We start from the raw sequence: 16,348 nt of genomic DNA on the forward strand, positions 1-16,348 counted from the left end.
AATCAGGCAGGATTTGTATTGGGTGGGGTGTGAATCGGTAGGAGTGTGAATCGGGAGGCCGATTTCGCCACTCCAGAGTTTATTTTGCTTGTTGATCGAACAGTTTAACAAAAACACTCCTTGGTGACGAGGCACAGACTCACTTTCCACTCACACCCCATGTGAAAGGACAAAGAGTAATTCTGGCACTGACCAAAATCTATTCCCTCGGAGACCTTTCCTCTGGCGACAGACAGCAGGATCGCGCCTCGCCCATTCTCACACGCCTGCGAACGGAACAGAAATATCAATGAACAACAGGAGGGGCAGCCCGAGAGAGCCCCAACCCCGAGAGAGGAGCAGCCCGAGAGAGCCCCAACCCCGAGCCCCAACCCCGAGAGAGCCCCAACCCCGAGAGAGCCCCAACCCCGAGAGAGCCCCAACCCCGAGAGAGGAGCAGCCCAACCCCGAGAGAGGAGCAGCCCGAGAGAGCCCCAACCCCGAGAGAGGAGTAGCCCGAGGGAAGAACAACCTGAGGGAGGAACGGCCTGAGGGAGGGACGTGCAGACCACAGCTATTCACACAGTCTGCTTTCTGGTCCATTTTGCACTCCCTCTCCTGAAGGGGCTGATCCCTTGCTGGGGTACGGTTCCATCAATGGTAGTCAGCCTCCAGGCAATTAGCTTATTTGACTGTGGAGAGCATCACAGCAGTGCCTAGCCCTGTCCCCACCAGAGAGCCATGCATGGGTAATATCCTGCAAAGATCTCTGGACAGCAATCAGGAGCGGGTCGCCTCACAATTAGTCCCCTCCCGAACTGAACACAGACTGTGGATTGAACTTATCACCTCCTGACCTTTATGACTTAAGTACTCACTAGATGAATAAACTAAGCATAACCTAGTATGACACACCAGTGCAGTACTGAGGGAACGCTGCACTGTTGGAGGGGCAGTACTGAGGAAGCGCACTGTCGGAGGGGCAGTACTGAGGGAGTGCTGCACTGTGGGAGGGGCAGTATTGAGGGAGCGCTGCACTGTCGGAGGGGCAGTACTGAGGGAGTGCCGCACTGTCGGAGGGGCAGTACTGAGGGAGTGCCGCACTGTCGGAGGAGCAGTACTGAGGGAACGCTGCATTGTCGGAGGGGCAGTACTGAGGGAGCGCTGCACTGTTGCAGCGGCAGTACTGAGGGAGCGCTGCACTGTCGGAGGGGCAGTATTGAGGGAGCGCTGCACTGTCGGAGGGGCAGTACTGAGGGAGCGCTGCACTGTCGGAGGGGCAGTATTGAGGGAGCGCTGCACTGTCGGAGGGGCAGTACTGAGGGAGCGCTGCACTGTCGGAGGGGCAGTACTGAGGGAGTGCTGAACTGTCGGAGGGGCAGTATTGAGGGAGCGCTGCACTGTCGGAGGGGCAGTACTGAGGGAGCGCTGCACTGTCGGAGGGGCAGTACTGAGGGAGCGCTGCACTGTTGCAGCGGCAGTACTGAGGGAGCGCCGCACTGTCAGAGGTCCCATCTTTCGGATGAGATGCCTGTTTCGGTGAATGTAAAAGATCCCATGTCACTTTTAGAAAAGAGCAGGGAGTTCTCCTGATGTCCAGGCCTAATCGCCTCTCTCACAACACTATAAATCTGGTCATTTATCTGCGCTGTTTGTGTCAGGATTTCCCAGCAGGTGCCTGGACTGTTTCACCCCCACCTCCATCTCACTCACCTCCTGGTATTTCTCCAAGGCCACACTGGTCTCTGCAGCATCCTGCGTTTCGATAAAAATAAGTTTGTTGCGTTGAATATTTTCCAGAATTCCCTAAAAAGAAAAAAGGGGGAAAAGTGGATCTCTTAGGCCAGAAATCAGGAATGAAATGTTATTCCTGAAACAATACCTGGAATGAGTGATATTATTTGGTATTGGGGCCAAGCAAATCTGTTCGGATGAGGGAGTAAACAGATCAGCCAAGGTGTGTGCTCCCCTCCCGAAGGTGGCGATTCTCACTGAGTTTCGGTTCCACGACCGCTGGTCCCCGGGTGACAGACACTACAGCGTCCGCAGGCTGTGGGAGCAGACTCTGATCCTGACCCCCATACGCGCAGACTGACACACAAGACACCGGCAGACAGACACAGACAGGCACACACGCACACAGACTGGCAGACACAGGCAGATAGACACACACGCAGACAGACAGACACAGACAGATGCATGCACCTTCCAGTAAGGTTCCAGATAGTAACCATGTGCAGGAACTCTGGCTAATTTTGTCACCCTCACTGGCCCAGAGGCAGTGCGGCGCACCCACCGCCAGCAGATTGGCGATCTCAGCACAGACCCGGGTTTGAAACGGAGATCTGCCAGGCCAGAGGTGCACAGCCAGGGGCAGCCCTCAAGTCACATTGAACGAGTGTTAATAAGTCTCCCTGGCCCGTGGTGTAATCTGCCTCTGTGAGGACCTCCTGAGCCCTGAATCATCAGCTGCTGTAAAGGCAGACTGAGACCGAAAGAAAAGCTGTCACTCATTTACCTGCTCATACCAGGAGGCTACAATGTTCTCCATGTAATGGTAACTGGTGAAGAAAGACACAATTCCATCTGGGACAATGGCCGACATCTCCAGAAGCAGGTTACCATAGTTACGGATCACAGCTAGAGCCAAGAGAGAGAGAACAAAGTTATCAACAAATAGTCGCATTTATTGAGGAACCCAGGTGAAGGGTGAAGACTCACAGTTCAGGAGGGCAGACAGTGGCAACCAGCATTCGGTTAACAGCAAGCTTGGGATTGAGAAACTCTGGCGCTAGTAGGGCCTCCTGGGAAAGGGAGTCAGAGCAAGAGACAGTGAAATGAGTCTTAGTGTGTGGGGAGGGGGAACAGGCTCGAGGGGCTGAATGGCCTACTCCTGTTCCTATGGCAAGTGCATATACGACGGGGCATTTAGAGGAACGAAGAGAAAGCTCAGAGGAGCAGTGGCCTCAGCAGAAAGAAAGATCGGGTTGATGCAAACCAAACGGTCAACCCACTGCCTCCCTGCTGCAACTCCAGGGTTTTAACCATACGGCGATTGTAGGAGAGAGTGAGGAAGGAATGTTCAGAGTTTTCCCACTCCCAGCACAGTGAATAATCAAACCGGACAGGTTTCCACAGGAACCACAGTCTGAACGGTGCGGAGCATTCCCGCACAGAATCACTCCCTCTCCCTCTCCCATATGTTTGCTGAAAACTCAGACAAAGGGGTGACCGCTAATCCAGTCTGGGTCTCGACTGCCAGTCTTCTGACTGCAACCATGGATCACCAGGCCAGTGCGGTACGTTTACTCACTGAGGGATCACCCGCTGACTCACCAATGTCCTCTCTTGTTTCAAACTTCGAGCTGATCGTCACCTGGTCATTGCCTCGTCCCACAATCTGTAAAACAACATAAGCAGCTGAACAGAGCTCCTAAAACAGTGAGAATGCTGTAAGAGCAGGAGCTAACACAGACAATTCACAATTCACAATTCAAATCGCTTTATTGGCATGATAAGTTACATCTTAAGTTGCCAAAGCATCAAAATACATTTATGGTTTAGCACATAAACGCAGTTCTATTCATACAGTGTATAAACAGGTATATCCCTGAGTGTATAAATATACATTCGCATTGTTTATATATATTCTTTTCTTAGTTTACTGGTTGTCCCTCTGTTCATGGCAAGCTGTAACATAGTAACACTGGGGCATTAGAAGCAGAGACCAGAGCAGGTTTATAGAACAAGGTTCAGAAGATAACCCAAACACTTTCATAATAAGATAGAAATTGGCAGTAGGACAAGAGGGCACAGGGTCAGGGTGTGAAGGGCAAATGTCAAGAACTATTTTCTTGTACAGAGGGAGGCCAACAGCTGGAACTTGTTGCCAGGAAGGGTGGCCTGGACACTGGACTCATTTAGGAAACAGCCGCATGGGGAGAGGGTCAGGGTGGATTTCTCGATCCAATGGGCCGAAAGGCAGGACCACACGACCAGTTCAGTTCTTCGCGCAAACAGACCGTGTGAAACTGGGGAGTGGTGCAGTTCACTCACAGCCAGCTAAGATTCAATATCAGTCAAAAGTGCCAATTGCTCCCAGGCTGGCTGGTATGATACTGAGCCACACATGCAATGTGATGGGATCATCCTGGCCCATGTCGCTCAGTGCTGGGTCTTTGCTACACAATATTTTTCCACTCCTTTCCTCCCCCCCCCCCTTTCCTTTTGTTTCTCTCTCACACCTGGCAGCTATCTTTTGCCCTGCCAGTACACTTTACACCTAATCCCAGCCTATTACCATCTCGTCTAGCTTCTAATCTCTTTTACTTCTTTTGGTTCTTTTATTCTTTTGTCCGATCGCAGCCCTGCCTTCGATCTAGTTCCTTTTCTCTCCAGTTTTGAAGAAGGGTCAAACCCGAAACGTCAACTCAAATTTCTCTCCACGGATGTTGCCTGACCTGCTGAGTTTTTCCAGCATTTTCTGTTGTTATTTCGGATTTCCAACATCTGCAGTATTTTGCTATCGTACTGTCGCTTGTGGCGTTGCCCAAGGTCAGTTTATTTTTTTTTAATATACAAGGTGGCAACAGAGTTGGGAAAGAGACTTCAGAAATTTGCTCCACAGAGCCATCTAGTGTCAGAGCTTACAGCTGCATCGTGACAGTTGACATAGCAAAACTACATGGGAAATGCGGAGATAACAAATTACAATGGTAAATGCTGCAGTCAGAATCAGGGGAATTTATAATGGGGAACAAAGAAATGGCAGACCAATTAAATACATACTTTGGTTCTGTCTTCACAAAGGAGGACACAAATAACCTCCCAGAGATGTTGGGGAACATAGGGTCTAATGAGAGGGAGGAATTGAATGAAATCAGTATTTGTAGGGAAATGGTGTTAGGAAAATTGACGGGATTGAAGGCCGATAAATCCCCAGGGCCTGATAATCTACATCCTACGGTACTTAAGGAAGTGGCCTTAGAAATAGTAGATGCATTGGTGGTCATCTTCCAAAATTCTATAGACTCTGGAACAGTTCCCATGGATTGGAGGATAGCTAATGTAACCCCACTATTTAAAAAAGGTGGTAGGGAGAAAACGGGGAATTATAGACCGATACGTCTGACATCAGTAGTGGGGAAAATGCTAGAGTCCATTATTATAAAAGATGTACCTGTAATAGCAGAGCACTTGGAAAACAATGACAGGATCGGACAAAGTCAACATGGATTTACAAAAGGTAAATCATGCTTGACTAATCTACTGGAATTTTTTGAGGATGTAACTGGTAGAATAGATAAGGGAGAACCAGTGGATGTGGTGTATTTGGACTTTCAGAAGGCTTTCGATAAGGTCCCGCATAAGAGATTAGCATGCAAAGTTAAAGCACATGGGATTGGGGGCAAGATACTGTCTTGGATAGAGAACTGGTTGGCAGACAGGAAGCAAAGAGTTGGAATAAACGGGTCTTTTTCCGAGTGGCAGGCAGTGACTAGTGGGGTACCACAGGGATCGGTGCTAGGACCCTAGCTATTCACAATATATATAAATGATCTAAACGAGGGAACTAGATGTAATATCTCCAAGTTTGCAGACGACACAAAGCTGGGTGGACGTGTGTGCTGTGAGGAGGATGCCGAGAAACTCCAGTATGATTTGGACAGGTTGCGTGATTGGGCAGATGCATGGCAAATGCAGTATATAATGTAGATAAATGCGAGGTTATCCACTTCGGTGGCAAAAACAGGAAGACAGATTATTATCTGAACAGCAATAGATTGGGAAAAGGGGAAGTGCAACGAGACCTGGGTGTCCTTGTGCACCAGTCGCTGAAGGTAAGCATGCAGGTGCAGCAGGCGGTTAAGAAGGCAAATGGTATGTTGGCCTTCGTAGCGAGAGGATTCGAGTACAGGAGCAAGAATGTCTTGCTGCAGTTGTACAGGGCCTTGGTGAGACCACACCTTGAGTATTGTGTGCAGTTTTGGTCGCCTTATCTGAGGAAGGATGTTCTTGCCATGGAGGGAGTGCAGCGAAGATTCACCAGACTGATACCTGGGATGGCAGGAATGACGTATGAGGAGGGATTGGGTCGATTAGGCTTATATTCGCTAGAGTTTAGAAGAATGAGAGGGGATCTCATTGAAACTTATAAAATTCTAACAGGACTAGACAGACTAGATGCAGGAAGGATGTTCCCGATGGCCGGGGAGTCCAGAACCAGGGGTCACAGTCTAAGGACAAGGGGTAAGCCATTTAGGACAGAGATGAGGAGGAATTTCTTCACCCAGAGAGTGGTGAACCTGTGGAATTCTCTACCACACAAGGCAGTTGAGGCCAATTCATTAAATATTCAAGAACGAGTTGGATATATTTCTTAAGGCTAAAGGGATCAAGGGATATGGGGAGAAAGCAGGGACAGGGTACTGAATTTGGATGATCAGCCATGATCTCATTAAATGATCTCCTGCTCCTATCTTCTATGTTTCTATGTAAGAAATCACACAACACCAGGTTATAGTCCAACAGCTTCACCTGAAGAAGGAGCAGCGCTCCGAAAGCTTGTGATTTCAAATAAAGCTGTTGGACTATAACCTGGTGTTGTGTGATTTCTTACATTTGTCCACCCCAGTCCAACTCCGGCATCTCCACACCATGGCTACTATCGACACCACAAACTGCCGGCTCAAAGTGGAGAGGATCTCCAAGAAGATCGCGCATATCGACACAGACATCAACTTTATAAGCTGTGTCTTTATGCATTTCTCCACTTCACCTGAAGAAGGAGCAGCGCTCCGAAAGCTTGTGATTTCAAATAAAGATGTTGGACTATAACCTGGTGTTGTGTGATTTCTTACATTTGTCCACCCCAGTCCAACTCCGGCATCTCCACACTATGTTTCTATGTTTCCAGAAAAGTGTGACCAAAAAGTGTAACAACAGAAAATAAGCTTCGTACAGAGGAAACGTGCGATCAATACAAGCTGCTCAACAAGACACTCAACAATATTTCGATTTAGCCACACTTACCATGGGGCAGAGGCAGGTTCTTGACAAGGTCATTGTAAATGTTGCCATGATAACGGGCCGGAAATCGAGGATCTTTGGGTACATGTCCAGTGGGGACAAGGTCTAGCAAAGACACAGCATAAAAACACAAAGCATTACTTTACGCCAGCAGAGGTCAGGAAAGATTACACAAGCGGAATGCAAGCACAAAGAGGTAGGTTTGATGGAAGGGAGTGGGGCAGCCAGGTGGGGTGGGGCAGCCAGGTGGATTGATTCTGGGATCGACAGTTCCACAGAGCAGAGGCGGAGTAGCTGAAAGATCAGATTTGGCTTCTGATGGTGCAACCAAGAGCAGTAACACACCAGAGTTGGAGGACTGGGGGATGTGGCAGGAGACAACACAATGCGGAGAGAAATCTGAAAAGGAGGATGAGGATCTTGAGGCCGATACACTGGGGCACAGCGTACATTACATGGACTATAATTATAGTGAGTTACATGCAATGTTGACACCAGGATTTCGGTAGCTTGCATGGTGTCTCTGTAAAATTCATGTTTATTCACATTAAGCACATGAGAGGGATAGGAATAAAAGGATACGTTGATAGGGTTAGATGAAGGGTGGGAGGAGGCTCGTGTGGAGCATAAAAACCGGCACGGACCAGTATGGTCGAGTGGCCTGTTTCTGTGCTGTAAATACTTTGTAGTTATGAAAAACAGCCAGCAGCAGCATTATAAATTTTTCCCTTCCAAACTCAGAGTGTGTCTGAAGAGAGAGATGTGACCTGTACATATCAGGTACAGGGCTGAGAGTGGGAGCAGCGGGAGGCACTGGATTAACAGCATTGCACAAGAAGTGCATCACACAACACTGAAACAGGCGGAGTCAAGTGCAATTTAATCCTGCAATCTATATACACAACATAAGCTTAATGATAATAATGTACAAAGTAGAACTGTAAACAGGGGATTTAGTCACAGAAACAAAATCACATTTCGATTATATAAATAAATTGTGCAACTCACCCCCGAGGTGATAATCACAGACTGAAATCGCTCAAACACGGGCTTGATGGCGATGGATGGGTCCAAGCAGCTTATGAAAAGATTTTAAAAGCACAGAACCTTAGGAGGTGTTTTTCAAATTAAATACAAATTTGATTTGTACAGTTTTCCATTTACCCTTTCTTGCCTGGAGTTGTTTCCCATATTAGCGGAATAATACACTGTGTTATACGGAATAACGATCCTTTCCTTATAAAATATGAATCCTTTGACTTATCGCAAGATTCTCACACATCTAAATATTATTCAGTCTTGCGACGCGTGCAATCCCATTCCAGAAGTTTGAGCAACATTTACAATTAAAACTCTTATGTAAACATTTATAAAGGCAAATTCTGTAAGTAAACAGTTGCTTGTCACGCTGTAGTTGCAGGCCCCTGGCCAACAGGTGGCGCTGTCACATGAGGTTACGGTTTCCCACCGACTGAGCCTCTATTAGCCACAAATAAAAATCTGTTCCTCTGCCCCAGTGCCCATACACTGACATCTATTGCAAACTAACTGCCTAGGCCCTTAATTTCCCATCTCAGCTACCCGTCGAGATTGTGATCAGCGAGCTGCGCACAAGCCGATGGTAGAACCGAGGCCCTTCCTACTCTGTACTGCTCCGTTTCACACCTGCCAGTGCATTTACAAATGAAGCCATCCAGGGGGCATGTGCAGAAATGATAAATACTCGTGGATCTCACATGGCGTCGCTTGTGGACAGGCCGAGATCCGATGTTCAGCTACTGACCCATCCCTTTAACACCACTGCTCAAATACTCCCTGCAGCAACACTCAGGAATCCAGGAAATAGAGCAGAGGTGAATTAGAGGTCATTAACTTTCTTGTAAATTTTAGACTCCAGGCTAATCATTGAATAAAAGAGGAAGAAAGCCAAAGGTTGTTTCACATCTGTAACAAAATATGACATCTGGTGATGGACACAGGCCGGATACAAGTCTTGTTAGATAGACAAATAGATTAGATTAGATAGATCAGATTAATTAGTTTAGCTAGATTAGATGAAATAAATGAGATTAGATTTGATTTGATAAAATATTGCCAGCACAAGACATGCCACATGGTCACAGTCAACGTCACATTAGGATTGGACCTAATCAGACTTTTTAAATTGCTCATTTCTCCCCCGACCACACACAAACTTCCTCAAAGATTGTAAAGCATTTGGTAACCAATGTCCTGCAGTTAAGTAGTTTAATAGCCACTTTGTGGTAGGATTTGAACTCTAACCTTTTAACTATTAACCATTGCTAGATTTAAATCAAACTGCGCTTAATTTTAAACAAGGAGACATTTTAACCCCCAATGGGACAAATGTCTCCTCTACCTTGGCTGGAAGGGCCTCCGTGAGTGAGTTGTGTGTCTCGCTGTGAAGGAGTTACATTCTTCTAAACTCCAGCGAGTATAAGCCCAATCGACCCAATCTCTCCTCATACGTCATTCCTGCCATCCCAGGTATCAGTCTGGTGAATCTTCGCTGCACTCCCTCCATGGCAAGAACATACTTCCACAGATAAGGTGACCAAAACTGCACACAATACTCAAGGTGTGGTCTCACGAAGGCCCTGTACAACTGCAGCAAGACATCCTTGTTCCTGTACTCAAACCCTCTCGCTACGAAGGCCAACATACCATTTGCCTTCTTAACCGCCTGCTGCACCTGCATGCTTACCTTCAGCGACTGGTGCACAAGGACACCTAGGTCTCGTTGCATTTCCCCTTCTCCCAATCTATTGCCGTTCAGATAATAATCTGCCTTCCTGTTTTTGCCACCAAAGTGGATAACCTCACATTTATCCACATTTTACTGCATCTGCCATGCATCTGCCCAATCACCCAACCTGTCCAAATCATACTGGAGTTTCTCGGCATCCTCCTCACAGCACACACGCCCACCCAGCTTTGTGTCGTCTGCAAACTTGGAGATATTACATCTAGTTCCCTCGTCTAGATCATTAATATATATTGTGAATAGCTGGGGTCCTAGGACCGATCCCTGCGGCACCCCACTAGTCACTGCCTGCCACTCGGAAAAAGACCCGTTTATTCCAACTCTTTGCTTCCTGTCCGCCAGCCAGTTCTCTATCCAAGTCAGTACCTTGCCCCCAATCCCATGTGCCTTAACTTTACACGCTAATCTCTTATGCGGGACCTTATCAAAAGCCTTCTGAAAGTCCAAATACACCACATCCACTGGTTCTCCCTTATCTATTCAACAGTTACATCCTCAAAAAATTCCAGTAGATTAGTCAAGCACGATTTACCTTTTGTAAATCCATGTTGACTTTGTCTGATCCTGTCACTGTTTTGAACAGTCTCAATCCAGTTTCTAGTGGGTTTGGACCAATTGCCCAAAACGGTCCCTATTTCAGCACTAAATTGGCAATCTCACTTGGCAAAAGCACAGGATGGCTGGTGTAGGAAATGGGAAGATGTCACAGAGGTGAAGAAGGGGTGTTCTTCTGCGGTTAAAGCAGAGGGATAGTGTTGGAGCAGAGCAGAGCTTCACTCTGCATCAAGCTGTGCCACACCAGACCGGAGAGTGCCTGAAATGGAGACAACCCTCAATTTGATGACCACAAAACATGCCAAAAACCTCCCCAGTTGATTCCTGTAACATTTCCAGACTCAGGCCTACCTGAAGTGAAGAACTGGATTAACAACAGTTGGAGTTTTGTCATCAAAAGGTTCCATGATGATGATAAAACCTTGGGTAACAAATAGAATCATTGTGAAAATCCTTGAAATTGCTGAAATGTTGAACATAAAATTGCAGGATTTGTAAAAAGGCCGAGTGAGCTGGATGGGCTGCTCCATCACCCAGCACCTGGACCCCAGGTTTACTGACACCCTTTGCTGATTCAGGAATTGATCCAATTCCCTTCCACGTCCTTAGCTTGGAGAGTGCTGGGCAATTCAGGCATGTGACCACACGGTGACCGGGAGGGGTGGGCCTTGATTTGCCAGGAGTCCCTGCAGGTTGTTTGCCAATTTCACTCACCAGGAGAGACATGGAAAAGCGACTCTGTGGTGTGACAAAGAAGGTGACCACCCCGCCCAGAAGGACAACACCCACACGAGCCACCTCAGGCTGCCCTCAGCCATCTTCTACGTGCAACTTACGAAGCAAGACTGAAAGGAAGTCTAACCCACGCCAGGGAAGTGTGCAGGGGTCTTAAAGAGAGTGAAGGGCCAGTGACGAAAGTAAAGGGAAAGATAAACCCCAATTTTCGATGCCTGTGCCTGGTATGATCACTTCCTCCTCAGTTTCCTCCCCATCTCTCCTAAAGATGTTGAACCTTGCTGGGTACAGTTCGATGGGCGCCATCGGCTTTATTATTTCACCCGAGTGCTCAATCGCTCCGACATTTGACAGGAATGAAACGTCAGCAGAGTGTTTAAATCCAACTTCTGAGAAATCCAGAAAATGCTGGAAACACTCAGCAGGTCAGAGAGGAAGGCAAGCTGTCGAAAGGGCATTGACCTGAAACATTAATCTTACCTTCCTCTCTCCATAGGCGCCGTGACCTGCCGAGCGTTTCCAGCATTTGCTTTTTACTGAGCAACACACATTGGTAGAGTTTCTGTTTGCCCAAATTGGAGGTCACATGCGCTCACTATAGGAACGCTCCGCACTTTACCCAACCCTGGGCAACGTCTGGCAAGGGTCAAGCCATCCCCAAATGTGTAAACGATACTGCTCGAATTTCGTCAGTCAAAAGTGCTCAGCTTACTTGCAGAGCATTTTCAAGTTTCCTGGTTCTTGTCCAGCCAAAATCCCACTGTTTGGGGCACTGGCTTGCGGGGTTACGTGGAGACCCGTGCGAGAAAGGCAAGAGGTTCCATCAATGAGCAGGACTGGCTGGAGCACTGTGCACCTGTCTGGCTCGGGAAGCAGACCACTGAAGATTAACTCCGCTCCACTCAACAGAAGTACTGGACCAACTCGGCCCTTCAATGCTTCATGTGCGAACCTTGATAGCACTGCAAATGTTGGCATACTATTTGACTTATGTCGGGGAGGAGGGGAATCACAGGCAAGCCTGATCCTACCCACACACGCACACAGTTTCCAGCAAGTGTGACTGCACAGCTTCCGAGAGCAGGAACTGGCCATAGTTCGGGGCACTGAGGTCAATTGCAGCTCAGCTCAGAGCCCTCCTGATGTCTATGAAGCACAGGCCCATCAGGACAGCACAGAGTAACATTTCTTGTACAAGTATCATTACCTTTGGCGTAAGTGCTGACCAATGTAGCGAAGTTAGAGACGAGTGTGATGGGTGAAAAGTCGGTGAGATCGGCAATTTCCAGTGTCCGCAGCAACGAGCGTAACCTCTCTGCGCAGAACCTGAGACGCACAGCACACACATCACAAAACGGCAACGACATGATAACTGATGATGCTGAACCAAACCTCGCAAGTCAAACTCCCAAACCTCCTGAAAGTGGTGACTCATGATGGGAGTATGGTGGCAGCCATCGAACATCTCTCTGACCATTCATGAAACCAGGTAGCCAATGTCACTAGGCTACTTGACCATCGGAAGCATCGCAATCAAGCCACGGGTCACTAGACAGTGATCGGGAGCTCTGGCTGATTTTCCCCTTCCTTAAAATGCAGGAAGGTCCCAGGTTCAATACTTGGTTTCTACAATGTTAGCCGACCCTAACGGAGATGGTAGTAGAGGGGCTGGCATTGGTCCTGGCCCCTCACCCCAGCTGGCGAGGGACCAGCTTCTGATCACCATTCACTGTTAACAAAGTGAACACTGGTGCACAGTGCTTGTGGTGCTCCAATGATTCAATAACCTGTATACACTCACTATTGAAAATAAAACAGTAAAAGTGACCATGAATCTGTCGGATTGTCTTAAAAACCCAACTGGTTCACTAATGCCATTTCGGGAAGAAAACCTACCGTCCTTACCCGATCTGGGTCTATATTGGACTCCAGTCCCACACCAACATGGCTGACTCTTAACTACACTCTGAAGTGGCCTAGCGAGACACTTGTATCAAAAACCTGAGGGTAACTAGGGATGGGCAATAAATGCCAGCGACGCCCTCATCCCGAGAATGAATAATTAATATCCAGGCGGACATGTGAAGCATTGGCACTTGGGTGAGGTGCCGGACGGCAGCCAGATCCTGTGAGGCTGTGGGCCAGAGTTACTCCGCACCGCCAGGAGGGCAGGGGAAACAGGCGAATTGGATTAGTCTGGGATTCTCGTACCTGAGGGGTTTGCGCTCAATGCAGACTTTGTCAAAGACGTCCTTCAAGAATGAGGGCGGATTCTCGGCAACCACATGGTGTACTCGTAGGCGGGACTTCAGATACTCCAGAAACCGCTTCATAAAGCCAACAAAGTGCTCAGCAGTGCGAATACTACCAGGAATGGCCTCTGGATTCAAAAGAAAAGAAACATTTGATTAACCCTCAGCCCCATCCTCCTGAATATTGGTGCTTTTATAAAGAATTACAGAGGCCTGGGGTGAGGAGCCGAGGGCTGGGGTGGGGAGCCGAGGCCCGGGGGGAGGCCCGGTGGGAGGAGTGGAGGCCCGGGGGGGGGGGGGGGGGGGGAGAGCAGAGGCCCGGGGGGGAGGAGCGGAGATTCACAGTGTGCGATACCAACAAGGCTGAACAGGAGGAGAAAGACTGTGAACCAAGTAATGGTGGTTCGATGATATCTGTAGATCGGAAGAGGAAAGGAAACATGAGACTGCGACAAGACAAGACAAGAGCAGCAGGTTCTGGGTCGTGAGGGGCAAGTTGAGGGTTAGTGTTAGGAAGTTTTTCTTACACAGAGAGTGAGCAACAGCTGGAATAAGTTTCCAGGAAAGGTGGTTGAGGCCCAGACACTGGACTCATTCAAGAAACAGCTGGATGGTGTAACGTGAAGGTTGTTGCTCTGGGAGTATGGGATCTAATGGGCTGAAGGGCCTTTCTCCATCCAAATCAATCTGTGAAGAATGGTCACTTCAGTGAGGTGCCAGGGAGCAGCTGTTGGAAGCTTCCGAAGACAAGGGGAGGAAATTAGAGAAAGATCTAGGAACGAGGTTGTGAAATGCCATCATGGTACAGCGCTCCCAGCTTACCACACGGTCTGTGGAACACAGTTGTATTTTAACCATGTGTACAGCTAATGAACACTTGGAAATTTCTTTCCCTTCTACTGTACCTTGTAGGATTTCTTCTGGCAACACTGGATTGGCTAAATAGATGTCCGTTTCTCTGGCAACATGAGCTTCCTTCAGTCCCTCCACCAATCGCCTGTATTCTTCTTTCAGTTTGGCAGCATCTGTTTCCTTTATACTGGAGAGAGAAACAGTTGTTCGGGGAGAGGATTAAGACTCACTGTTAGTGGACTTTAAATGCACGAGGAAACCCTGCTCCATATTTAAGAGTCTCTAAACCAACATGCTGAGAAATCTATACAAGTAGATTTTTGATCTGAAACGTACGCTCTCCCTGTAAGGTCACACCTTACTCCAACTCGGCTTGCAGGACTTAGCCGAGGGTTAGTAAGAGCCCAAGTAATTGGAAGGGTACTGCTGGTGTCTGACTGACTGAAAGCACCATTATTTACCCATCTATAATCACCCTATTGGTGAGGGCATTGGGTTGCAAGGCGATCTTAAGAATCACTGGTCCAGAATGACATAAAATTACATATCAGAAACAGGCCATTCGGCCCCACTGGTCCATGTCGGGGTTTATGCTCCACACGAGCCTCCTCCCACCCTACTTCATCTCACCCGATCATAATGGGCCAGAAATTCGTGAATGGGGCTTGCCGCGCGTGCAAGCCCCGTATATGCACTTACCCGACGTGCCTGCCGATCACCTCCAGGGACGCCTGGAATTCGTGTTTCAAAAAGAAGAATCCCGGGCAGCGTATGACGTCACGCCGCCCAGGAGTGCAGCCAGCGCGAAGCCTGGAGCGCGCAGTGCAACTGAGACACGCCCCTTGAGGTCTCAGTTTCACAGGACACGCCCCCAATGTTTCTGTCAAGCTGCTAAGCATTTTTACATGCAAAGCAGCAGTTTAAATAGGTTTTTGGAAGTTTTTTGAAGATTTTGGTAACTTTTATAAACTTTTAAAAATGTTTACATTATTTTGAAGAATCTGAAGTAGTTTTAAACAGAATTAAAGCAATTTAAAGACTTTTAAAAGCCCTAAAAGAATTTTTTTAATTCCATTTATTTATTTAGCAATGTCGTCGTCATACGTGTCTGCACACTGTTCCCTTTGGGGAACTGTATGAAGTGGTGGAAGGATTTATGGCCATGATTAACGCTCATTCCGTGACTGTAACCATCTTTGAACCAGCCATTAGGGCGGTGAGTCCTATGGCGAGAGGGTTTTACGGGCTCCCACAAGCTATACAAGGAGGGGGGGCCACCCACACCCACGGACGCAAATATCCCACTGGATGTCAACCCAGAATTTGGAGCCGGAGCTCCGACTCCACTTGCCGGGACTGTCTGGAGCGGGGTTCGAAACCCTACCCTGATCTGGCCCAGCGGCGGGGATCCTACCGCTATGCCAAAGGCCCAATCCGATTAGCAACGTGAAATGGCTGGAATGAGCACAATTCACGACATTAAAAGAACCCACAATTGAACTGATGATGACCTCAGCAATCTCCTCAAGGAGGTGGAGGCGCAGCGCCTGCTCATCATTGGTAATGAGAAGTCAAAGGCGCCGCAAAAAGGGCAGATAATAGCTTGGTCTTTCAAGTGGCAGCATAGGGCTCCAGTCACGGGGAGGGAAAAGGCGCAGGAAACGTATGGGTGTCACCTTTTGTGCGGAGTGGGCCTTTTGCGTAGCAGTAAGCATCCCCGCCGCTGGGCCAGAAGGAGTAGGGTTTCGAACCCCACTCCAGACAGTCCCGGCAAGTGGAGTCTGAGCTCCAACTATAAATTCTGGGTGGACATCCAGCAGGATACTTGCGTCCGTGGGTGTGGGTGGCCCCCCCCCCCTCAGATGGGTTGTGGGAGCCCGTAAAACCCTCACGCCATAGGACTAACCACCCTAATGGCTGGTTCAAAGATGGTTACGGTCACGGAATGAGCGTTAATCACGGCCATAAATCCTTCCACCACTTCATACAGTTCCCGAAAGGGAACAGTGTGAGGATACATACGACGATGACCTCTTGCGCAATGCACCTCCTTGGACCCTCAGTCGCAGATGCGAGGGGGCAAATCGTGCAATTGTTAAATTTTTCATTTTATTTACATGTAAAATGTTGGCCCAGTAATTCCCTTCCAAATGCGCGAGTA

At 48.2% G+C, this 16,348-nt stretch overlaps 1 protein-coding gene across 1 annotated transcript in view; it reads right to left on the bottom strand.

Annotated features, from left to right (window-relative positions):
- The window catches only part of ercc2 (excision repair cross-complementation group 2), a 51,781-nt gene that overhangs the window by 17,141 nt on the left and 18,292 nt on the right, over positions 1-16,348 (bottom strand). Inside the window, exons 8-17 of the mRNA XM_085973179.1 lie at positions 14,241-14,374; positions 13,295-13,463; positions 12,291-12,409; positions 10,700-10,769; positions 8,017-8,086; positions 7,012-7,113; positions 3,316-3,379; positions 2,498-2,619; positions 1,693-1,785; positions 194-266 (exon numbers count right to left, since the gene is read on the bottom strand). Of these exons, the coding sequence (XP_085829305.1) occupies positions 194-266; positions 1,693-1,785; positions 2,498-2,619; positions 3,316-3,379; positions 7,012-7,113; positions 8,017-8,086; positions 10,700-10,769; positions 12,291-12,409; positions 13,295-13,463; positions 14,241-14,374 (1,016 nt within the window). The remainder of the gene's footprint in view (positions 1-193; positions 267-1,692; positions 1,786-2,497; positions 2,620-3,315; positions 3,380-7,011; positions 7,114-8,016; positions 8,087-10,699; positions 10,770-12,290; positions 12,410-13,294; positions 13,464-14,240; positions 14,375-16,348) is intronic.

This window comes from Somniosus microcephalus, chromosome 34 (genome assembly GCF_052327205.1).
Source record: "Somniosus microcephalus isolate GS21.2 chromosome 34, FLI_Smic_1.0, whole genome shotgun sequence".
Taxonomy (NCBI): domain Eukaryota; kingdom Metazoa; phylum Chordata; class Chondrichthyes; order Squaliformes; family Somniosidae; genus Somniosus; species Somniosus microcephalus.